Source organism: Hipposideros armiger, unplaced genomic scaffold (genome assembly GCF_001890085.2).
Source record: "Hipposideros armiger isolate ML-2016 unplaced genomic scaffold, ASM189008v1 scaffold_69, whole genome shotgun sequence".
Taxonomy (NCBI): Eukaryota; Metazoa; Chordata; class Mammalia; order Chiroptera; family Hipposideridae; genus Hipposideros; species Hipposideros armiger.
Window position 1 is genome coordinate 2,875,126 of NW_017731419.1, and position 16,586 is coordinate 2,891,711.

Here is a 16,586-nt window from a genome sequence, read left to right on the forward strand (position 1 = left end):
ACAGGAATTAGGTTTCATCTCACATTGCAGAATAGTATGCAGAGGTTGGGTAACTTGTTACAACCCAAAGCACCGACCCACGTGTCCGCGTTCTGAGCCCCTCGATCGGGTGACACACCGGGCACGCGTGGGTGCTTCAGTCCCCTACCAAGCGCCCCCACCGGCTCGGAGGGGAAGCGCAGCCCCCACGAACTGCGGGACCTCACAATGCGCCGGAAGCGGCGCCTCGTAGTCTTGGGGCCTCTCCGAGGTCTTCCTCGCGCCGTCCCGACGCGTCGCCCCCGTCGGCGACAAGAGCGTCCCCACTTGAGAGACGACCCGCCTCCCAGAGCCTCCTGCACCCCTCCCAGCAGACACACGACACCCCGCGCCGAAGCGTGACGGGATTGGGGCGGAAATTGCCAGACCTCCAGCCGCCTCTCGAACTACATTTCCCGTGAGGCCTCGCGGCGCCGGCGGCCTCTACGCAGGCGCGCGCACGGAGTGCGTGGAGGCGTCACCGGTTCTAGAACGTTGCTGTGGTAGCGCTCGGGCGCCATGTTAGGACGAAGGGGAAGGAGGAGAAGCGCTTAAAGCGGCGGGTCCGGGAGTGGGGTTGGACCCAGGGCTGAAGCAGGCCCCCCTCCCTCCCGCCTCAGTGGATCATGCCCAGGGCGGCAGCGGCGGCGGTTGTGGGGGGGAAGTGACTGGGCGGTGCCGGCGTAGGAGACGATGCCGTTGTAAGTGATTTGGATTCTGTTTTCTCTAGCACGCCGGCGGGGCCTTGGGCGAGTCGGGCCCTTGCCCCGTGGGGTAGGCGGGCGGGACTGCGGCTCTTCCTGTTTCTTTACCCACTTGCCGCCTCACTTCCCCTCTTTCCCGTTTCCCACTTTCGCCCACCCCTTCCTGGCTTCAGCAGCCGACGGGCCGGGAGCCTTCCCCTTCCGGAAGAACCTCTAATCCTACTCCTCCCGCTTCTTCGCCCTGTCGGAAAAACAAACAAGACAAGCGTGCGGCAGGGAAGGAAGCCCTTCCCCTCGCGGGGTCTGCACACGGGGTTCGGTCTCGCGCTCCGCGCCTCTCGGGCTCGTTTCGCGGCTTCTGTTCCCGGTCTGCCGCCACGGCGTCCCTCTCTTCTTCCCGTTTCTAAGATGCCCAAATCGTGCGTCAGTGTTCACCCGCTTCCACGTCGGAGCTTGGTCGGGCGCTAGTTAAAAGCCCCCTTTGGAGCGTTGAGCCCCGTTATACGAAACCCTCCTCCCTCGCCTCAGGCCTCCCCAGCCTTTCCACCGCCAGAAACGGGGCTCTTTCCAGGGTGCTCTCCGAAACGTGTCGGGTTCTGGATTGCTCGCCTCGTTTTGTTTTCGTTGGATAGCCGGAATGCAACCTTGCTTCCTTCTCCATCTTTTAGTGCTGCTCAGTTTTTCTTACTGTAGCCTTAAAGCTTGTCATCTTACTAGGCCTACATCTTATACTACCCCCCACCCCCTTCTAGGGATTTAAAAAAGTGTCCTTTTTCAATGAAAGAATGAGACGTAATTTGAGAACTTATTGTTGGCATGGAACGATTACGGCTTATTTTCTGCATTTATACAGCAGTGTTGAGGCCTAAATAGTGAGACTGCAGTTCTTTAATTTTTGAAGATTCAAGAGTAAGAGTGACCCTTTGACACAAGGGACCAAGTTTTCTTTGTAGCCCCCAAACGAAGCATGTAATTGACACTCGAAGTTTTACTTAAATGCAAAATAAAGGTTTTATGGTTTCTAGACACCTAATGTAGCACCTCAGGTGTTTTGTTTTTTTTTAAGTGAAGACAATTTCTTTTTTGTACCTCCGATTATAGTTTTACAATTGTGTTTATATAATGAGTGTGCATATGTGTGTATGCCTCTTTACTGATGAGGCTCTAACTTTGACACAGGCTTTAAAGACATCTGTGTATTGCATTTTACAGTCTTTTAAGAAGGAATTTCATACTCCTCACCCACTCCTGTCATTTTTAAGAAGTCTGTCAACATATTATCTCTGTAATGAGAATATTTGTTTTAATTAAATATATAGATCTCAGGTTTTAGAGTCTGCAAGATCCCTGTTAATTGATTAATTTGTCCTGGAACTGTAAGAAGTGCTAGGAGAGCCGAGTCTAAGCAAGATTTTTGTGGTCTTTTTCAGTTCAGCAATTAAATGTTTGTAGTGATGCCATGTGACTTTTGTGTTTGCTCACATTTTATTGCTACTTTTGGAAAGGGACTTCTCTTTTTGATAATCGTGTCTGTGTTAAAAATTGACCAGTGATAGGAAATGTATGCCTTAAAAGGCTTTAATGAGTAAATAAGTAATTTGTCTTTCTTTCTAGAAATGGAAAGTCCTTTTATATTTATTTTTTCCAAACTTAATTTGAGGGAGGGAGGTATACATTTCATTTGAAGACCTAACTAAGTGAGTGCTTCAAATTCTTTGACAGTAGTTCAAATGTATAAAATGGAAGACAATCAAAACAGCAGATTTATACATGGATATTGCTTTTCTAATGTGTTTCTTAAAATGTGAACAATATGGCTGGTTTTTCATTAGCTATTCCTCTCATTTTTAACTCCAGGTGTTAAAAGTAAGCAGCAACAAGACCAAAGCCTGCCTTGGCCCTTTTCCTCATGAATTTGCTTTTTCATGTTCTGGTGTCACACTGTCATTAATTGTTTCTTTGATGATTTAAATTGTGATTTCCAGGCTACAATGTGTTTGTCTTCTACGTTTCATTTTGGGTATGCCTGTCCTGTTCAATTTGGGTGGGTGGGTAGGATTGAGGCTTAGACCATAGGTAAGTGGTCAGAATGGATTGAATCAAAATTGATTATTAGGTCATTACAAAACATTGTGAACAAGTGTCCATGCTTTGTCTAAAAATTATATGTAATTGCATATATAATTTTGAAAGGTTCATATGAGCCATGGTGATCAAAGCTTCCAAAAATTTTGATGTATAGTCTTAGGATTCATTGAGTTTCTCACGTAGGTATAATTGACATTTTGGGCTGTATAATTCCTTTCATGGGGCTGTCCTGTGTATTGTAGGGTGTTTAACAGCATCCCTGATCTCTGCTTGCTAGATTTTAGAAGCCCCATCGCCCATCTCCCCAGTAGTGACAGCCAAAAATGTCTCCAGATATTGCCAAATGTATCCTGGGGGTAAAATGTCTTTTTTGAGAGCCACTTCATTAATACAGAGTATAATGTATGGAAACTATATTCCAATTTCTGCCCTACTCTGCTGGTCAGATCATTATTTGCATCAGCTCAGTTCTGGCTATCACATTTGTAATAAAAAGACTTAAAGGAGAGTAACGAGTATCAGTGACCTAGCATTTACGCTGCAGAGATGGTTGTTGGAGTTACTGGAAGAGATGTTTAGCAAGATTTGGGTGAATCTATGGCTTTTCTCCCAAATATTTGTGGGACTGTCATAAAAAAGAGGGAATTGAAGTACTTTCATGACGTCATCAAAGGTAGAACTGGGACCAGTTGGTGGATAGTAATATTGGGTAACAGTGGTTCTGATCTGTGGAAGCCTGGGGGTGGGGATGGGGAGTGGGCTGAGATCCTTTCAGGGAGTACATAAAATCCAAACTATTTTCATAACAATACTGAGAAGTTACATGGTTTTTACTCGGTTGACACTTGCACCTGTGGTGCAAAAGCAGTGATGGTTAATGCAGCTCGTGCCTTAGGAAGATGGAAGGCAAAGGCACCATATTGTACTAGTAGTCCTTGGATTTCTTCACGACACAATGCCAAGCCAAAGTCCCTAATGAAGCAGTAAAAAGTGTTAATTGTATTCAATCTTGACCCTTGAATTAGTCTCATAAATATGCTATGATAAAAGGGGAAGTGCACATAAAGCTGTATACAAAAAGTAGAATGGTGGTTTTGAGAAGAGCACATGTGCTCATGGAACTCTTATTTTTACCTGAAAGAACAAGTGATGAACTGGATATTCATACTTGACTATTTAGCATTTACTTGAAAATGAAGTGAGCCTGTCTCTTTAAGGAAAATAACTGGAAGTATTTGTGGCCAATGATAAAAGATGAGCTTTCAAGCAAAAATTAAAATTTCAGAAAACTTGACAGCTTCCCAACAATTAAAAGCATTTCTAATAGATTCACGGTGATTTTAATGAATATGGTCTTTTTGATAGTGTATAATAATGTCAACATTTGGAAGATATATATAATTCAGTGAATCCATATATTCCAAATCACCAATCATGATGTAATAAAATCATCCATGGGTAAAAAGTACATTTGGAGTGCAAGACAGACCAATGGGTTTCCATGCAAGTGTGCAAAGGGTTTATTGATCTAGTTTCAACTTCCATAGTGTAATTCATCTTAATGAAATTACCACTTGTGGAGTTTTGGTGGAGTATCAAAGGAGAACATCTACAATTATTTATTTGAAAAGGCCTTTAAAATATTCTTTTCCAGTTACAATGGTATGATGCCAGGTTTTCTTCATATGTGTCCACCAAACACATCTTATTGAAAGGGCTTGAATGCAGAAGCACACATGGGAGTCCAGCTGTTTTGGATTACGCTAGAATTAGAGATTTGCAAAAATGTAAAAGTGCCATTTTTCTCACTAAATTTTTGCTTTGGAAAACATTTTTAAAAGTTATGTTAACATGTAATGGAATTCTTGTTACTCAAATGAATAAACATTCAAAACATTTGCCAGTGATAATCTCCAATGCAATCAACACTGGCAGACATGATGCATATAGATAAAAGCTCTTTAGGGGTCCTCAATAAACGTTGAGTTACATAAAAGGGCCCTAAGACCAAAAAGCTTGAGAACTGCTGCTGTACGGTGACAGCTAACAGCTGACCCAAGGTACTGTTGCCAGTGGTGGTGTCAGTGCTGCATCTTTGGTGGTTTTTTAACAGTCTGGAGGAAAAGGCACACTTGATTTAAAAATATTTTTTTGTTGTTAGTGGAAAACAATGCATTAGATAACCATTAGGGAAGATAACTTCTAACTCGGGAGATTTTGATTCTCAGATTTTAGGATTTAGAGATTTTGTCATGAATTGCTTACTGCTTAGTAAATGTTCTGGTTTTGAAGCATGTTTTCAGTTCACGCTTTTTTATGGAGAAGTTGGGCGGGATGGTGTTTGAGTTGAGTAAATTTATGAGTTTATTTGGTTCTATTTCCTGATAACTCCCTCTGCCCTCTAGGCAAAAGCCCCCTGGCTTGATAACATATAACTTTTAAAATGTGTTTGATTCATCAGAACATTCCATTTCTTGGTAACTAAGCCACCTTTAAATTAACATAGCAATTTGACCTTCAGTTGCATCTAGGCAAGTTTATAAAAACTTTTCAGGCAAAATGAGGCCATTTGGATTTTTAGCTATTTCTCAATTTTGTGGGGCGAGAGGCATGTGTTTCATTCCATTTCTTAATTGTTTTGATTATTCAGTAGCTTTTAAATCATACAATCTCAGTTTATGATTCACAAAACAGAATAGCAGGAGCCATTAGTTCTCTTTAAAGTTGGTTAAATTGAGGTTCAAAGTGGTCGCTTGTCCAAGGTATTAAGGGTGCTAATTTGTAGATTGGGCTTTACCTTTTTTTTTTTTTAGCTGAGCCATCCTGCCACCTGTTGGCAGCTCAATGGCAGCTCAGCTCGGGCCGGACTCGAACCGCTGTTGCTCAGAGCTCAAACCTTTGAGCGAGCTCTTAACCAACTGAGCCACTCAGCCAGCCCTTAGATTGGGCTTTAATTCCACTCTGGGTTCCACGTTCCATTCTCATTCTAGCTGTGTACTGCGTCTCCTGTGAGCTGTGTTGGGAACTGTTTGATCAGCCCAGTGGAGTCTCTTTACATGACTCAAATAGAATGAATTTTCAATATCAATTTTTTTGTATGTAGAACATTGGAATCTCAAAATTTTTTTCCTGGTAACATTTATTATATACTTATAGTATACATAAAGTATAATATTCTATAGAACCTGAGATCTTCGTATGTGATCCTTTTAGTGACTTTTATTCATCTGAAGCCATGTACAGATTTACGGTTATAAACCTCCTTTTGTGACCACTGCCTTCTGTGGAAGGTGTTTGGTTTTTCATCTTTGGGTTTCAGGTTTGCAGAATTGTATAGCAGCATTCTCATTTGTGGAAAATTTAAGGGGTGGGGGGAAAAAAGGAGGGGTTTTTTTTTGTTCGTTTGTTTTTAGGTATCTTTCTTCCTCTTTTGTCACAGAATTGTCTTTCAAATTTGCATTTACTTTATATTTTGTCCAAAAGCCAGCTTCTTGCATTTTGTCATAGTTTTTATAGTTTTGGGGTTAAGAATAGTGTTCCTGTCTTTTTTGGTCTTCAGAAACATCTAAATTGCATTTCCTGGAGTTATAATACTGTGATTTAATACATCTTTGTTTATTTCTGATAAATTTTTATACTTTTTCAGATTATTATTTTTGTATTACCTTCATTTTCAAGGGTACTTGGCAAATTGATGCAGCAGTGTGTGATTTGGCTGGCTTTGTTACTATTGGGTTGTCGGAAAAGTCATGATGTAGTTTTTCTATGTTTTTCGTTGTAAAAATGCGTCTTGACTTTTCCAACAACCAATATTTACTAGCCGCTCTAGAGAGAGCAAGAGGGCAGTTGAAAGTGCCCTTAGGAAGTAAGGAAAACTAACCTGACCATTGTTACAGTTGAATAATAAGTACCCTTTCCCTGAATAATCAATCTTGTATTTCAAAGTTTGGCGTTGGGGTTCATCAAAATGGATTCCCCTTGAACATAAACTATTAGTTCATCTGTGTTTGAGTCTCTGCTCTAAATATTGGCTGGATGATCCCACCTGGAATACATATTTTAAGAATATAGTTAGGTTTGACATATATTGTATTTAGTACCATTGACCCAGAACACATGGCAGGCGAATTAGCCATCCTTAGAATAATTGCTTACGAGCAAATACATACATTGTGTTGGCTGTATGCTTGACTCTAAGTTACTAGTAAAATTAAAATATGTTAAACTTACTGTGAAAAGGGGATTTGGACTATTTCTGCTAAGAATTAATATGAAATGCACATTCACATACTTTAGAGAGATCCCTATTCCTTTTCTGTCCAATGTCCACTTTTCCTGCTTAATTTGAATGGGCACATTATGTTTTAAGTTGAAGGCCATTCAACAACAAATTATACAGTGGTGAATTGTTACATTAAATAAGTTATTGTGATTTATTTGAATTCTTCCAAAGAAGACTATCAAGTTCAGCTTTCATTTTTAACTTGATTAACACTACAAAGAAATGATAAAGTGGTTTTTTTCTGTTGACTGGTAGCTATACATTTGGAGGCAGTTGACCCTGTTAATACTATGGGCCACAACAAATAACAAATGCCCAATATAAGGATGCAGGGATTTATTTGTAGTATGAGCTTTGTTCAAATTGGGATGCAAAGCCATTAAACATTAACTCTTCAGGAAAACACCGTTGGTGATTTCTTGTCTTACTCATCTGCCTACACTGACTGCACTTTCTCCCCTCTCCCTTCCAGTCGTTTAGAGTGCACACCTCTAACTTTTTCCTTTGGCACAGCCTTCTTTGTTTCGGTAATTTAATTTCTTTAAGCTTTTACTTTGTACTTACTATCTGTTTAAGGACCTGAATCCCCTACAAAATTTGAGATTCACTGAGAACAGAGTGTAGTCCTAATTTTAGCATTGCCTTTCTTACATATTTAGGAGTTCAGTAAGTTTCAACCTAAATATTTATGGTACTATACTTTCTGGCAAAAATAAGTTAAGTGAGAAAAAGGTGCTTGTAGGAAAATTGGATTGACGAAGTTTGATAGCCTTGGATGCCTTAACAGTTTTCTGGAGCAGTAAATAAAGCAGGATTTGCTTTATACTTGCTATATCTGATCACAGAGTATTGCACTGAAAAATCCATTTATATTTTTATTTTTTTTAAAGGTTTTATTGGGGAATTGGGGGAGGGGAACAGCGTTGGGGAATCAGGGAAGGGAACCAGACAAGTTGCTGTCCTTTTGTTCTTCAGTCTAGTTGTGGAGGACGTCGCTTCACTGGCCCATGTTGGTATTATCATTGTGCTCTTCCCAGGTGAGGCAGTCGCTCACCGGCCATTGGACGGCTGCTCACGCCGGCTGCTGGCCACTCAACGGTAGCCCACTGCAGCAGGGACTGCAGCCTACGATGTCGCCAGCGACTCACAGCAATTCAGCTCCAGGTTGAGCTGTTGTTCACCATCTTAGCTGTAGAGCGCGCAGTGTCACTGGCCCTCATGTGGGATCCAAACCAGGGCCCTGCTGCTCAGAGTGGCGTGCCACTTGGCCGGCCCCCAAAAATCCATTTTTAAAGTCTTGTTTTATTTCACATCTTTAAAATAATGTGTTTTGGGCAGGCCGAGTGGCTTATTGGTTGAGTTGGCTTGGGACGCCAGCTCCAAGCAGCAGGACCCTGGTTCTGATCCCACATGAGGGCCAGTGACGCTGCACCCTCTACAGCTAAAGATGGTGACCAACAGCTTGACTTGGAGCTGGGCTGCCATGAGTCACCGTCGTGTAAGCTGCAGTGGGGCTGGCCGACAGCGGGCCTGAGCTTTCATGAGCTGCCATGAGCAGCCATCCAATGGCCGGCAAGCGACTGCCTCACCCGGGAAGAGCGCAATGATAATACCAACATGGGCCAGTGAAGCGACGTCCTCCACAACTAGACTGAAGAACAAAAGGAGAGCAACTTGTCCGTTCCCCTTCCCCAATTCCCCAACGCTGTTCCCCTCCCTCAACTCCCCAATAAAAAATATAAAAAAATAAAATAATAAAAAAATATGTTTTGATTAGCATAAACTGGGTTTTTAGCTAATAATAAAAAAGCTACTTATTGTTTTAAATTGAGCATTTGTTTGGTGTCCCTGTCTGCCAGGGAAGGATCTTAGGGGGTGATTTTAGTCTTCATACTAAAACTAACTTAATTTAGTGGTGAATAGTAGCATTAGAAGATTTTTTACTTTTGTATCACATCATTAATATTTATTTCTAAGAATAATTTAACAAGTTGCAACAAAACTTCATAAAATATAAAGTGAACCTCCTCCAGTCTCAGTTCTGCTTGGTGTGTTTCTATGCACATCTAGACATAATACACAAATAATTTTTAAAGACATAATACTATATATTGTGAAAGATGTATAGAGGTGCTTCAGCCTCTGTACATAGAGGCTACGATTACAGTCAGATGCCTGGGTTCATGTCCTGGCCATCGAATTTAGGTAAGCCTTTTTTTCTCTTTAGTTTCTTCATCTGTGAAATGGAGAAAATTAATAGAGTTGTTAGGAACAATTGGGAATAATGTAAACAAAGTGCTTCTTCACATGTACCTGGAATATGTTGGGGTTCGATAAATACTAGCTATTATCATAATTATATTCTACAGGTTTTCACCTGACATGGGCATCTTTCCATGAAACTACATGTAATAACTACCTCATTCTTTTTATATCACATAGTATGAGGTTGTAAGAACGTGCTATAATTATGCAGTGAACAACCTGGGATATTTTTTTGTATGATTTCTACGAAAAGGGTCAAATTCCAGAACCTGCAGGGTGAAGAGAGGTATTTATTTGCAAATCCCAAGCATATGGGAAATAACCTGGGATAGAGACTGCTCATTTCAGGCTTACTGTAGTATTCCCTGGGATAGAGACTGCTCATTTCAGGCTTACTGTAGCTGTACAGACGTGAGGCCCATATTTGGCCTGTCTTCTAATCCATTGTATCTCTACTCTGGGAGTGGCCGGAAATTTGGATTTTTATGTAATATTTTATATATTAAAATGTGAATTAAATAGGGTATGTCTTCCAACTTCAGGACCTTCATTTCAGTTTGAGTCCTATGACCTAATATTTCTGTAAGCTAGATTGCTGGAGGTGAAATTGCTGGACGTAAACTTCAAAAATTGATATATGTATTTTTACTGTAATTTTGATGAATATTGTTTTTTAAAATGATGTACCAAGCTCACTTGTGTAGTGATGGATAACAGTGCTTATTTTCTTACACCATTGCCAATATTGGAGGTTTATGATGTCTTTAATTTTTATTAGAAGTCCATCATCTTTTTCTCCAGTCTGGCAGAAAATGGTGGTCTTAATTTGCTTCCCTGATTTGCAGTGAAACTTTTTTTTGGTGATTTAGGAACTCTCTATGTATCAAGAATATTACTGTTCTGGTATTAGTTGCATGTATTTTCCTCACTTATCATTTGCTTCAACTTTGTTTATGATGTATTTTTGCTATATAAAAGTTGGTGTATTTTTATATAGGCAAATGAGTTTTTGTGTATGCTTTTGGGATTTGAGTCATGTTTAAATGTGGTTCTGAAAATAATGTTCATTCTTTTATTTTTTAAGATTTTTATTGGGGAATTGGGGGAGGGGAACAGCATTGGGGAGTCGGGGGAAGGGGAACAGATGAGTTGCTGTTGTCCTTTTGTTCTTCAGTCTAGTTGTGGAGGACGTCGCTTCACTGGCCCATGTTGGTATTATCATTGCTCTCTTCCCGGGTGAGGCAGATAGGTCGCCGGCCTCTGGTCGTCCACTCACACAGGCTGCAGCCTATACCGTAGCCGGTGACTCAAGGCAGCCCAGCTCCAGGTCAAACTGTTGTTCACCATCTTAGCTGTAGAGGGCAGGGTCACTGGCCCTCATGTGGGATTCGAACCAGGGCCCTGCTGCTCAGAGCTGGAGTCCCAAGCCAGCTCTTAACCAACACGCTACTCGGCCAGCCCGTCATTCTTTTTTTTAATATTTTGAAATAGCTCTATAATTCTTAAATATTTGTAAATATGGCATCAGGAATCTAGATTTTACTGTGTATTATTTAAGCCATTTGAGTATTCCAAACTTTCCTCGCTAACTTGAAATAGTTATCAGTAGTAATATATCCAAAGATTGATCATATTTTGGATGTATGGTCACTAATCTACAACTTAAAAATCATAGGAATGTGCAGTCTTTGAATTAGCTTTTTAAGTATTATACCAAAGTAGTTTTTTAATATTTCAGAGTGCACATATTGGTTAAGTTGGATGCCTAAACTTTTGAAGCAAATATCTAGCCTTAATAAGCAGTCTGCAGTCATATGCTGATTTTACAAGAAAGTTGGTATTCTTTCTAAGTATCTAAATATTTATTGTAATTAGAATCAGGTCTTGGACAGCCCAGCATGGAAATGACGGAGCTTTCTTTGAGTATTGGTTTAAAATTTTTCTATGTTTGGAAAACTGCTTTTAAGTGTTACAAAAGTGTGATAGTTTTAAAATTCCTAGTTTGCCATCCAACTTAGAGAAGAAATCTATTGGGTTGTTAGAAAAGTCATTACGCATTTTTGCAATGAAAAACAGAAAAAATAAGTTATGACTTTTCCGACAACCCAGTAATAAATTCTAAGATAAATCCACAGAGATACAACTTACCAATAGTAATAATAAAACTAGTAAAACCAGAAACAGAAGCAAAACCTGGCCTACCTTCTACTTTATTAGATTGCTTCTGAGTTGAGAGCAGACTTTGTAGACACATTTTTTTTTTTAAGAGTCTATTGGGGAATTGGGGAAGGGGAACAGCATTGGGGAATCTGGGAGGGGAACCGACAAGTTGCTGTCCTTTTGTTCTTCAGTCTAGCTGTGGAGGATGTCACTTCACTGGCCCATGTTGGTATTATTGCACTCTTCCCAGGTGAGGCAGTCGCTCCCGGCCATTGGACGGCTGCTCACGGCGGCGGAAGGCTGCTCATGGCGGCTTCCAGCCACTCATGGTAGCTCACGGCAGCCCACTGCAGCTCCACTGCAGCCTAGGCCATCACCCGTAACTCGCGGCAGCCCAGCTCCAGGTCGAGCTGTTGTTCACCATCTTAGCTGTAGAGGGCGCAGCGTCACTAGGCCCATGTGGGATCCGAACCGCTGGCCCTGCTGCTCAGAGCTCGCGCTCCCAAACCAACTCTTAACCAACAAGCCACTTGGCTGACCCAGGAATAAGACTTTTAAGAATGCTTTATTCACATGTTACAAACTATCAAGGTGTTTGCATTAAAGGCCGGTGAAAAGGAAGAAGAAGGATAGAGATCTAAAACAGGAAGAAATTAGGGTACCAAAATAATTCCTACAGTAATACAGTGGTATTTGGATTTTTGTGGAGTAGAGAACTTGCAAGATTGCCACCCGCAGTTTTCATTCTAAGAATTTAGGCAGTATCCTAAAGGTAAATATTGGGTTGTTGGAAAAGTCATGACATATTTTTTTCTATGTTTTCCGTTGCAAAAATGCGTCATGACTTTTCCGACAACCCAATCAATATAAATCATGCTTATTAGATGAAAATAAATCAATTGCTCAAGAAAAGCACAAGTGTTCCTGATAATGAAAACCAGAAAGAAATTTTAATGAGTCACACATACTATCTATCTCTGTATGTAGTTTTTTTCCATTGTTTTACATAATTGTAGAAGTTTTGTTTTTAAAATAGGATAATGTCTGCAGAAGGCTAAATACTGGTAAAATTGTCTCTAGGAAGTGATAGACACGGGCAAGTGTCTAATGTGTTTATATATGGGAGGAAGAGCTTTGCATTCTTGGGATTGATAGCTGTCTCGCGTTTGGTTCTAAGAGAGCGCCTGTAAAGCAGAACCTTTTAAATTATCCAATATTGCAGTGTGTATTTTTGTCTTGTTAGAAGAAGAACAGCAACATAAAGACCCTTAAATTGTTTTCTCATTCTACTTAATTTCTAATATTAAAATTAAATGGAAAAACTTCCTCCATTTAAAGTAGAATCATGGTTAATGTTTCTACTTGGGACATTTGGAAATTCAAAGCATCTGGCAGCCTGGAATGCCTAGCCCTGCCACTTACCTAAGATTAAGCCATTTCTATTGGAGGAGGAGGTATCTTGTAACTTTCAAAACATGTCTTTGTTTCTTCACTTTTGTTTGGTTGTGATGTTTATTTATTTTATACTTTTTTTCTTGAATTAGTATGTTCTATATATATACTTGAATTAAATGTATATGTATAAATATATAAATGTGTACTATATATGTCCTTTCTTGAATTAGATGTGGCAAGTAAGTGTGTTTTACCATAGATGATGTGACTACATTTTTAATGAAGTAAATAAAAACTTATGACTTGGATATGATTTGTTACCCAATCAAAATGTTAATGTGGAAACCAATACGGACATCAGCATTTTTTTTTTTTAATTAGGGTGAACAGACTTGGTGTGAATTTAGAAATCCAAGTCTGTAGTCTAATATTCTGGTAATAGAGTTGAGATAAGCAGCTTTCCAAGCATTGTTTTTTGTGTGTGACAGTTCAAAACCTGAATATTTGAGAAAGAAAAAAATGGGAAAGATAAGTCAGGAATCTTAACCCCACAGAGAATGTTGGTGATCTAAACTCAACTGGTAATGAATTGAAACAGAAAGGAATGCAGAGAAACATTACTTGCTCAAAACAATAACGACACAATAAAGTAGAGGTTTATTACTTGAAATTAGACAAACATGAATTCAGTTTACACTTGAAAGCTCTGTTTGCTTCAACCAAGACTAGCTAGAATGAACTTTTCACTCGTTTTCATTTCTGGCTCTGCTTAAGATTTATAAAACTATTCATAATCCTGGGATAGTAGTCATGAAGGGTGATGGTCCACTTGGAGAGACTCAAGAAGCAGTGAAAAATATAAAAGAGTGTAATCAGAATATGTGGTAGCTATACTTTTTCCATTTAACATACTTTCTCTGAAACCTCTGAAGGAGACTTTTGCAATGACCAGGCAGTTGTGAGGGCCACATTTTTGATGTCAGTTTTATGGACCCTGATAACTATTTGATGACTGATGAAAATATGTGTTAACCAAGACATTATGAATACACTTACACATAATTTGTATATTTTAATCATAGGTGATGCTATATAAATTTGAGAAATAGGACATTAATGTAAGATATTATTAATCTTCAGGTAGTGCTCGGTGCTCATGCAGATCCCCAGGTCAGCGAATTAACACAATAGCCTTGTATAGCTAAAATGTAGATTAAGAGAGGAGGGGGGGAGCATTGAAGATCTGGCTTCCCAGCATGTCATCCGTTTGGCTCAAATAAACTCATTCAATATTCAAGGGGAAAAAAAGGAAGTGATGAATTAACTGCTGCAAGAGATAATAAATCTGATATTCATTTAGTAAACATTACTGTAAAATCTGTGTTAAAATTGAGACACTGCAGAGCTAGTAGACCAGGAAACATTGGTTAGATGCTATATAGCCCAGTAGCTAATTAGTAACAAACAGTGTGGGCTTCCTGGCATTCTTAGGGTGGTGTTGATATCAAGACAAACTATAAAACAGTCCAGCCAGCCACAGTATAAACCAGAACCCAGCGGGTAGGCAGTGAAGACATAACGGGATTTACCTGTATAGGGTTCTTGGACTTGGCATGTTATTCTTTAAATAGATTATTGCACTTTAATTAAAAAAAGAAAAACTTATTTAGAACTTAAAAAATAGTAGAGGGGTATGTGTGTGTAATATTGTTTAAGGAACAGAATTTGGGGGCTATAACTGATCCAGTAGGTTCTACCTTTGCCCCTACCTTGTTTTATATGCTATTTGACTTGTTAGTTTTTAAATAATTGTGCTTCTTATCTTTAGAATCCTTGTCCATTAATTTACAAAGTTAATTATACGGATGGATAAAACAAGAATTGTTTTCACCAAAAAATAATCGAGTCAGATTGATTTTCTGAAGCCTTTAAAGCATGCCTTGCCTTTACCAGTTATATGAAAATCCTATTGGTTTTTAAAAATCTGAATTTCTCTCAAAATGAAAACTTTTAGGCTATAGGCTAGCATTATGTTGAAGTATAAATCTCTTACTGAAAACCTATCACAAGCTTAGTATGAACATAGTTCTCCCTCCCCAAAGTTTATGTTTATGTTATGTGCCCTATTGTCTATGAAATTTTATTCATTGTGAGCCATGTTAAGTTCCATTTGGGGAGTCTCTTGTAATGCTAAAATAGTGTTTTTGCAGTATGTTTATCATTGCTTGAGAAGTAACAGTGTAACAAATTTTGTTTCCTTTTCAAGAAGTGCAGTTTCTCAGTTCTCTTCTGTTCTAGATTGCATATTCTCCAGCAGTATGTTTGATCTCGAGTCTTATTTATAGTTTTGGATATTTAGGTGGTGACAAAGTTGAACTACTTGGAGTGGAAGGAGAAATATTTATTCATTTGGTCACTTGATTGTGGTTACTTTTGTTGTAACATAAGTAAAACATCTTTTGTAAGTAAAGTTTTTTGAGGTGTGGCAAGGAACCAACTATATTTAGAAATGTATTTTACTAAAGCAGTTTTTCTAGTCATGCTGATTTGTTTCAAGTTTTAGACATTTTTTGGCAGTAATTTTATCCAATTCCATTTGTAGTCCAGTTACAACGCAGGGATCACAACAAACACAGCCACCACCGAAGCACTATGGCATTACCTCTCCTATCAGCTTAGCAGCCCCCAAGGAGACTGACTGCCTGCTTACACAGAAACTCATTGAGACTCTGAAGCCCTTTGGGGTTTTTGAAGAGGAAGAGGAACTGCAGCGCAGGTAAACATATATGTATATACGTGTGTGTATGTATAATTTCTTATTAACATAAGAACCTAATTTTGAGGCATTCTCTTAGAAAGTCAGACTTATTCTCCCAAATGTATGTGTGTTTCAGACAAGAGTGATACTTAAGAAAAACTTTTTCTACATAGACTTCTATTTCCTTAATTTTGTTTTTTGATGCTTTTGGTTATTATAGTATAGAACTGTCAGGAGAAAGGGGAATGCCTTATTCAGCTAAAGGAATGCCTCACCCAATGTAACAGTGCCTACATATATATATCTACTACATACTTGCTTCCTGATAACTTAAAAACTATTTAAAATTTAGAAAGCCACCTATTGAAACCTTTTCATTTTGATAAGTAATGATTTGGAATAACAAACAACTTGATTGATCTTTGCTCTATCAACAGGATTTTAATTTTGGGAAAATTAAATAACCTGGTAAAAGAGTGGATACGGGAAATCAGTGAAAGCAAGGTAAGGTGACTCACTTGTACATGAAATAATTTGCCAACTGAACATAGCAGTTGTCTTACGTAACCTGTTCTTATTTGAGTGGATTTAGCCTTTAATGCAGAGTCCATTTAGACTATCGATAACAGAATTTATATTTTCTAGTTATTTTGAAAGCAGGAAAAACTGAATTTAGCGATTTTTGTAAGTACTCTTTGGTTGCAAGATTTGAAAGCTTAAACTCAGTTAATTACTTATGTACTCTACTGAAATAGTAGATATTGCCCTAGAAAGGTGCTTTTAAAATGTGTAGGAAATATATGAGAATCGTGTTACCTTATTTTTTTTAAAGATTTTTATTGGGGAATTGGGGGAAGGGGAACAGACAAGTTGCTGTGGTTTTGTTCTTCAGTCTAGTTGTGGAGGACGTTGCTTC

At 39.1% G+C, this 16,586-nt stretch overlaps 1 protein-coding gene across 6 annotated transcripts in view; it reads left to right on the top strand.

Annotated features, from left to right (window-relative positions):
* The first annotated feature begins 500 nt into the window (after nt 1-500).
* Nucleotides 501-16,586, top strand: part of PAPOLA (poly(A) polymerase alpha) — a 64,186-nt gene continuing 48,100 nt past the window's right edge. For 4 of the 6 annotated variants that reach the window (XM_019642461.1, XM_019642465.1, XM_019642462.1 and 1 more), the window contains exons 1-3: nt 502-719; nt 15,515-15,688; nt 16,108-16,174. In XM_019642461.1, the coding sequence (XP_019498006.1) occupies nt 712-719; nt 15,515-15,688; nt 16,108-16,174 (249 nt within the window). In that variant the 5' untranslated portion in view covers nt 502-711. Of the gene's footprint in view, nt 720-15,514; nt 15,689-16,107; nt 16,175-16,586 lie in introns of all 6 variants that reach the window. The other 2 variants (XM_019642463.1, XM_019642464.1) reach the window with 1 other exon arrangement.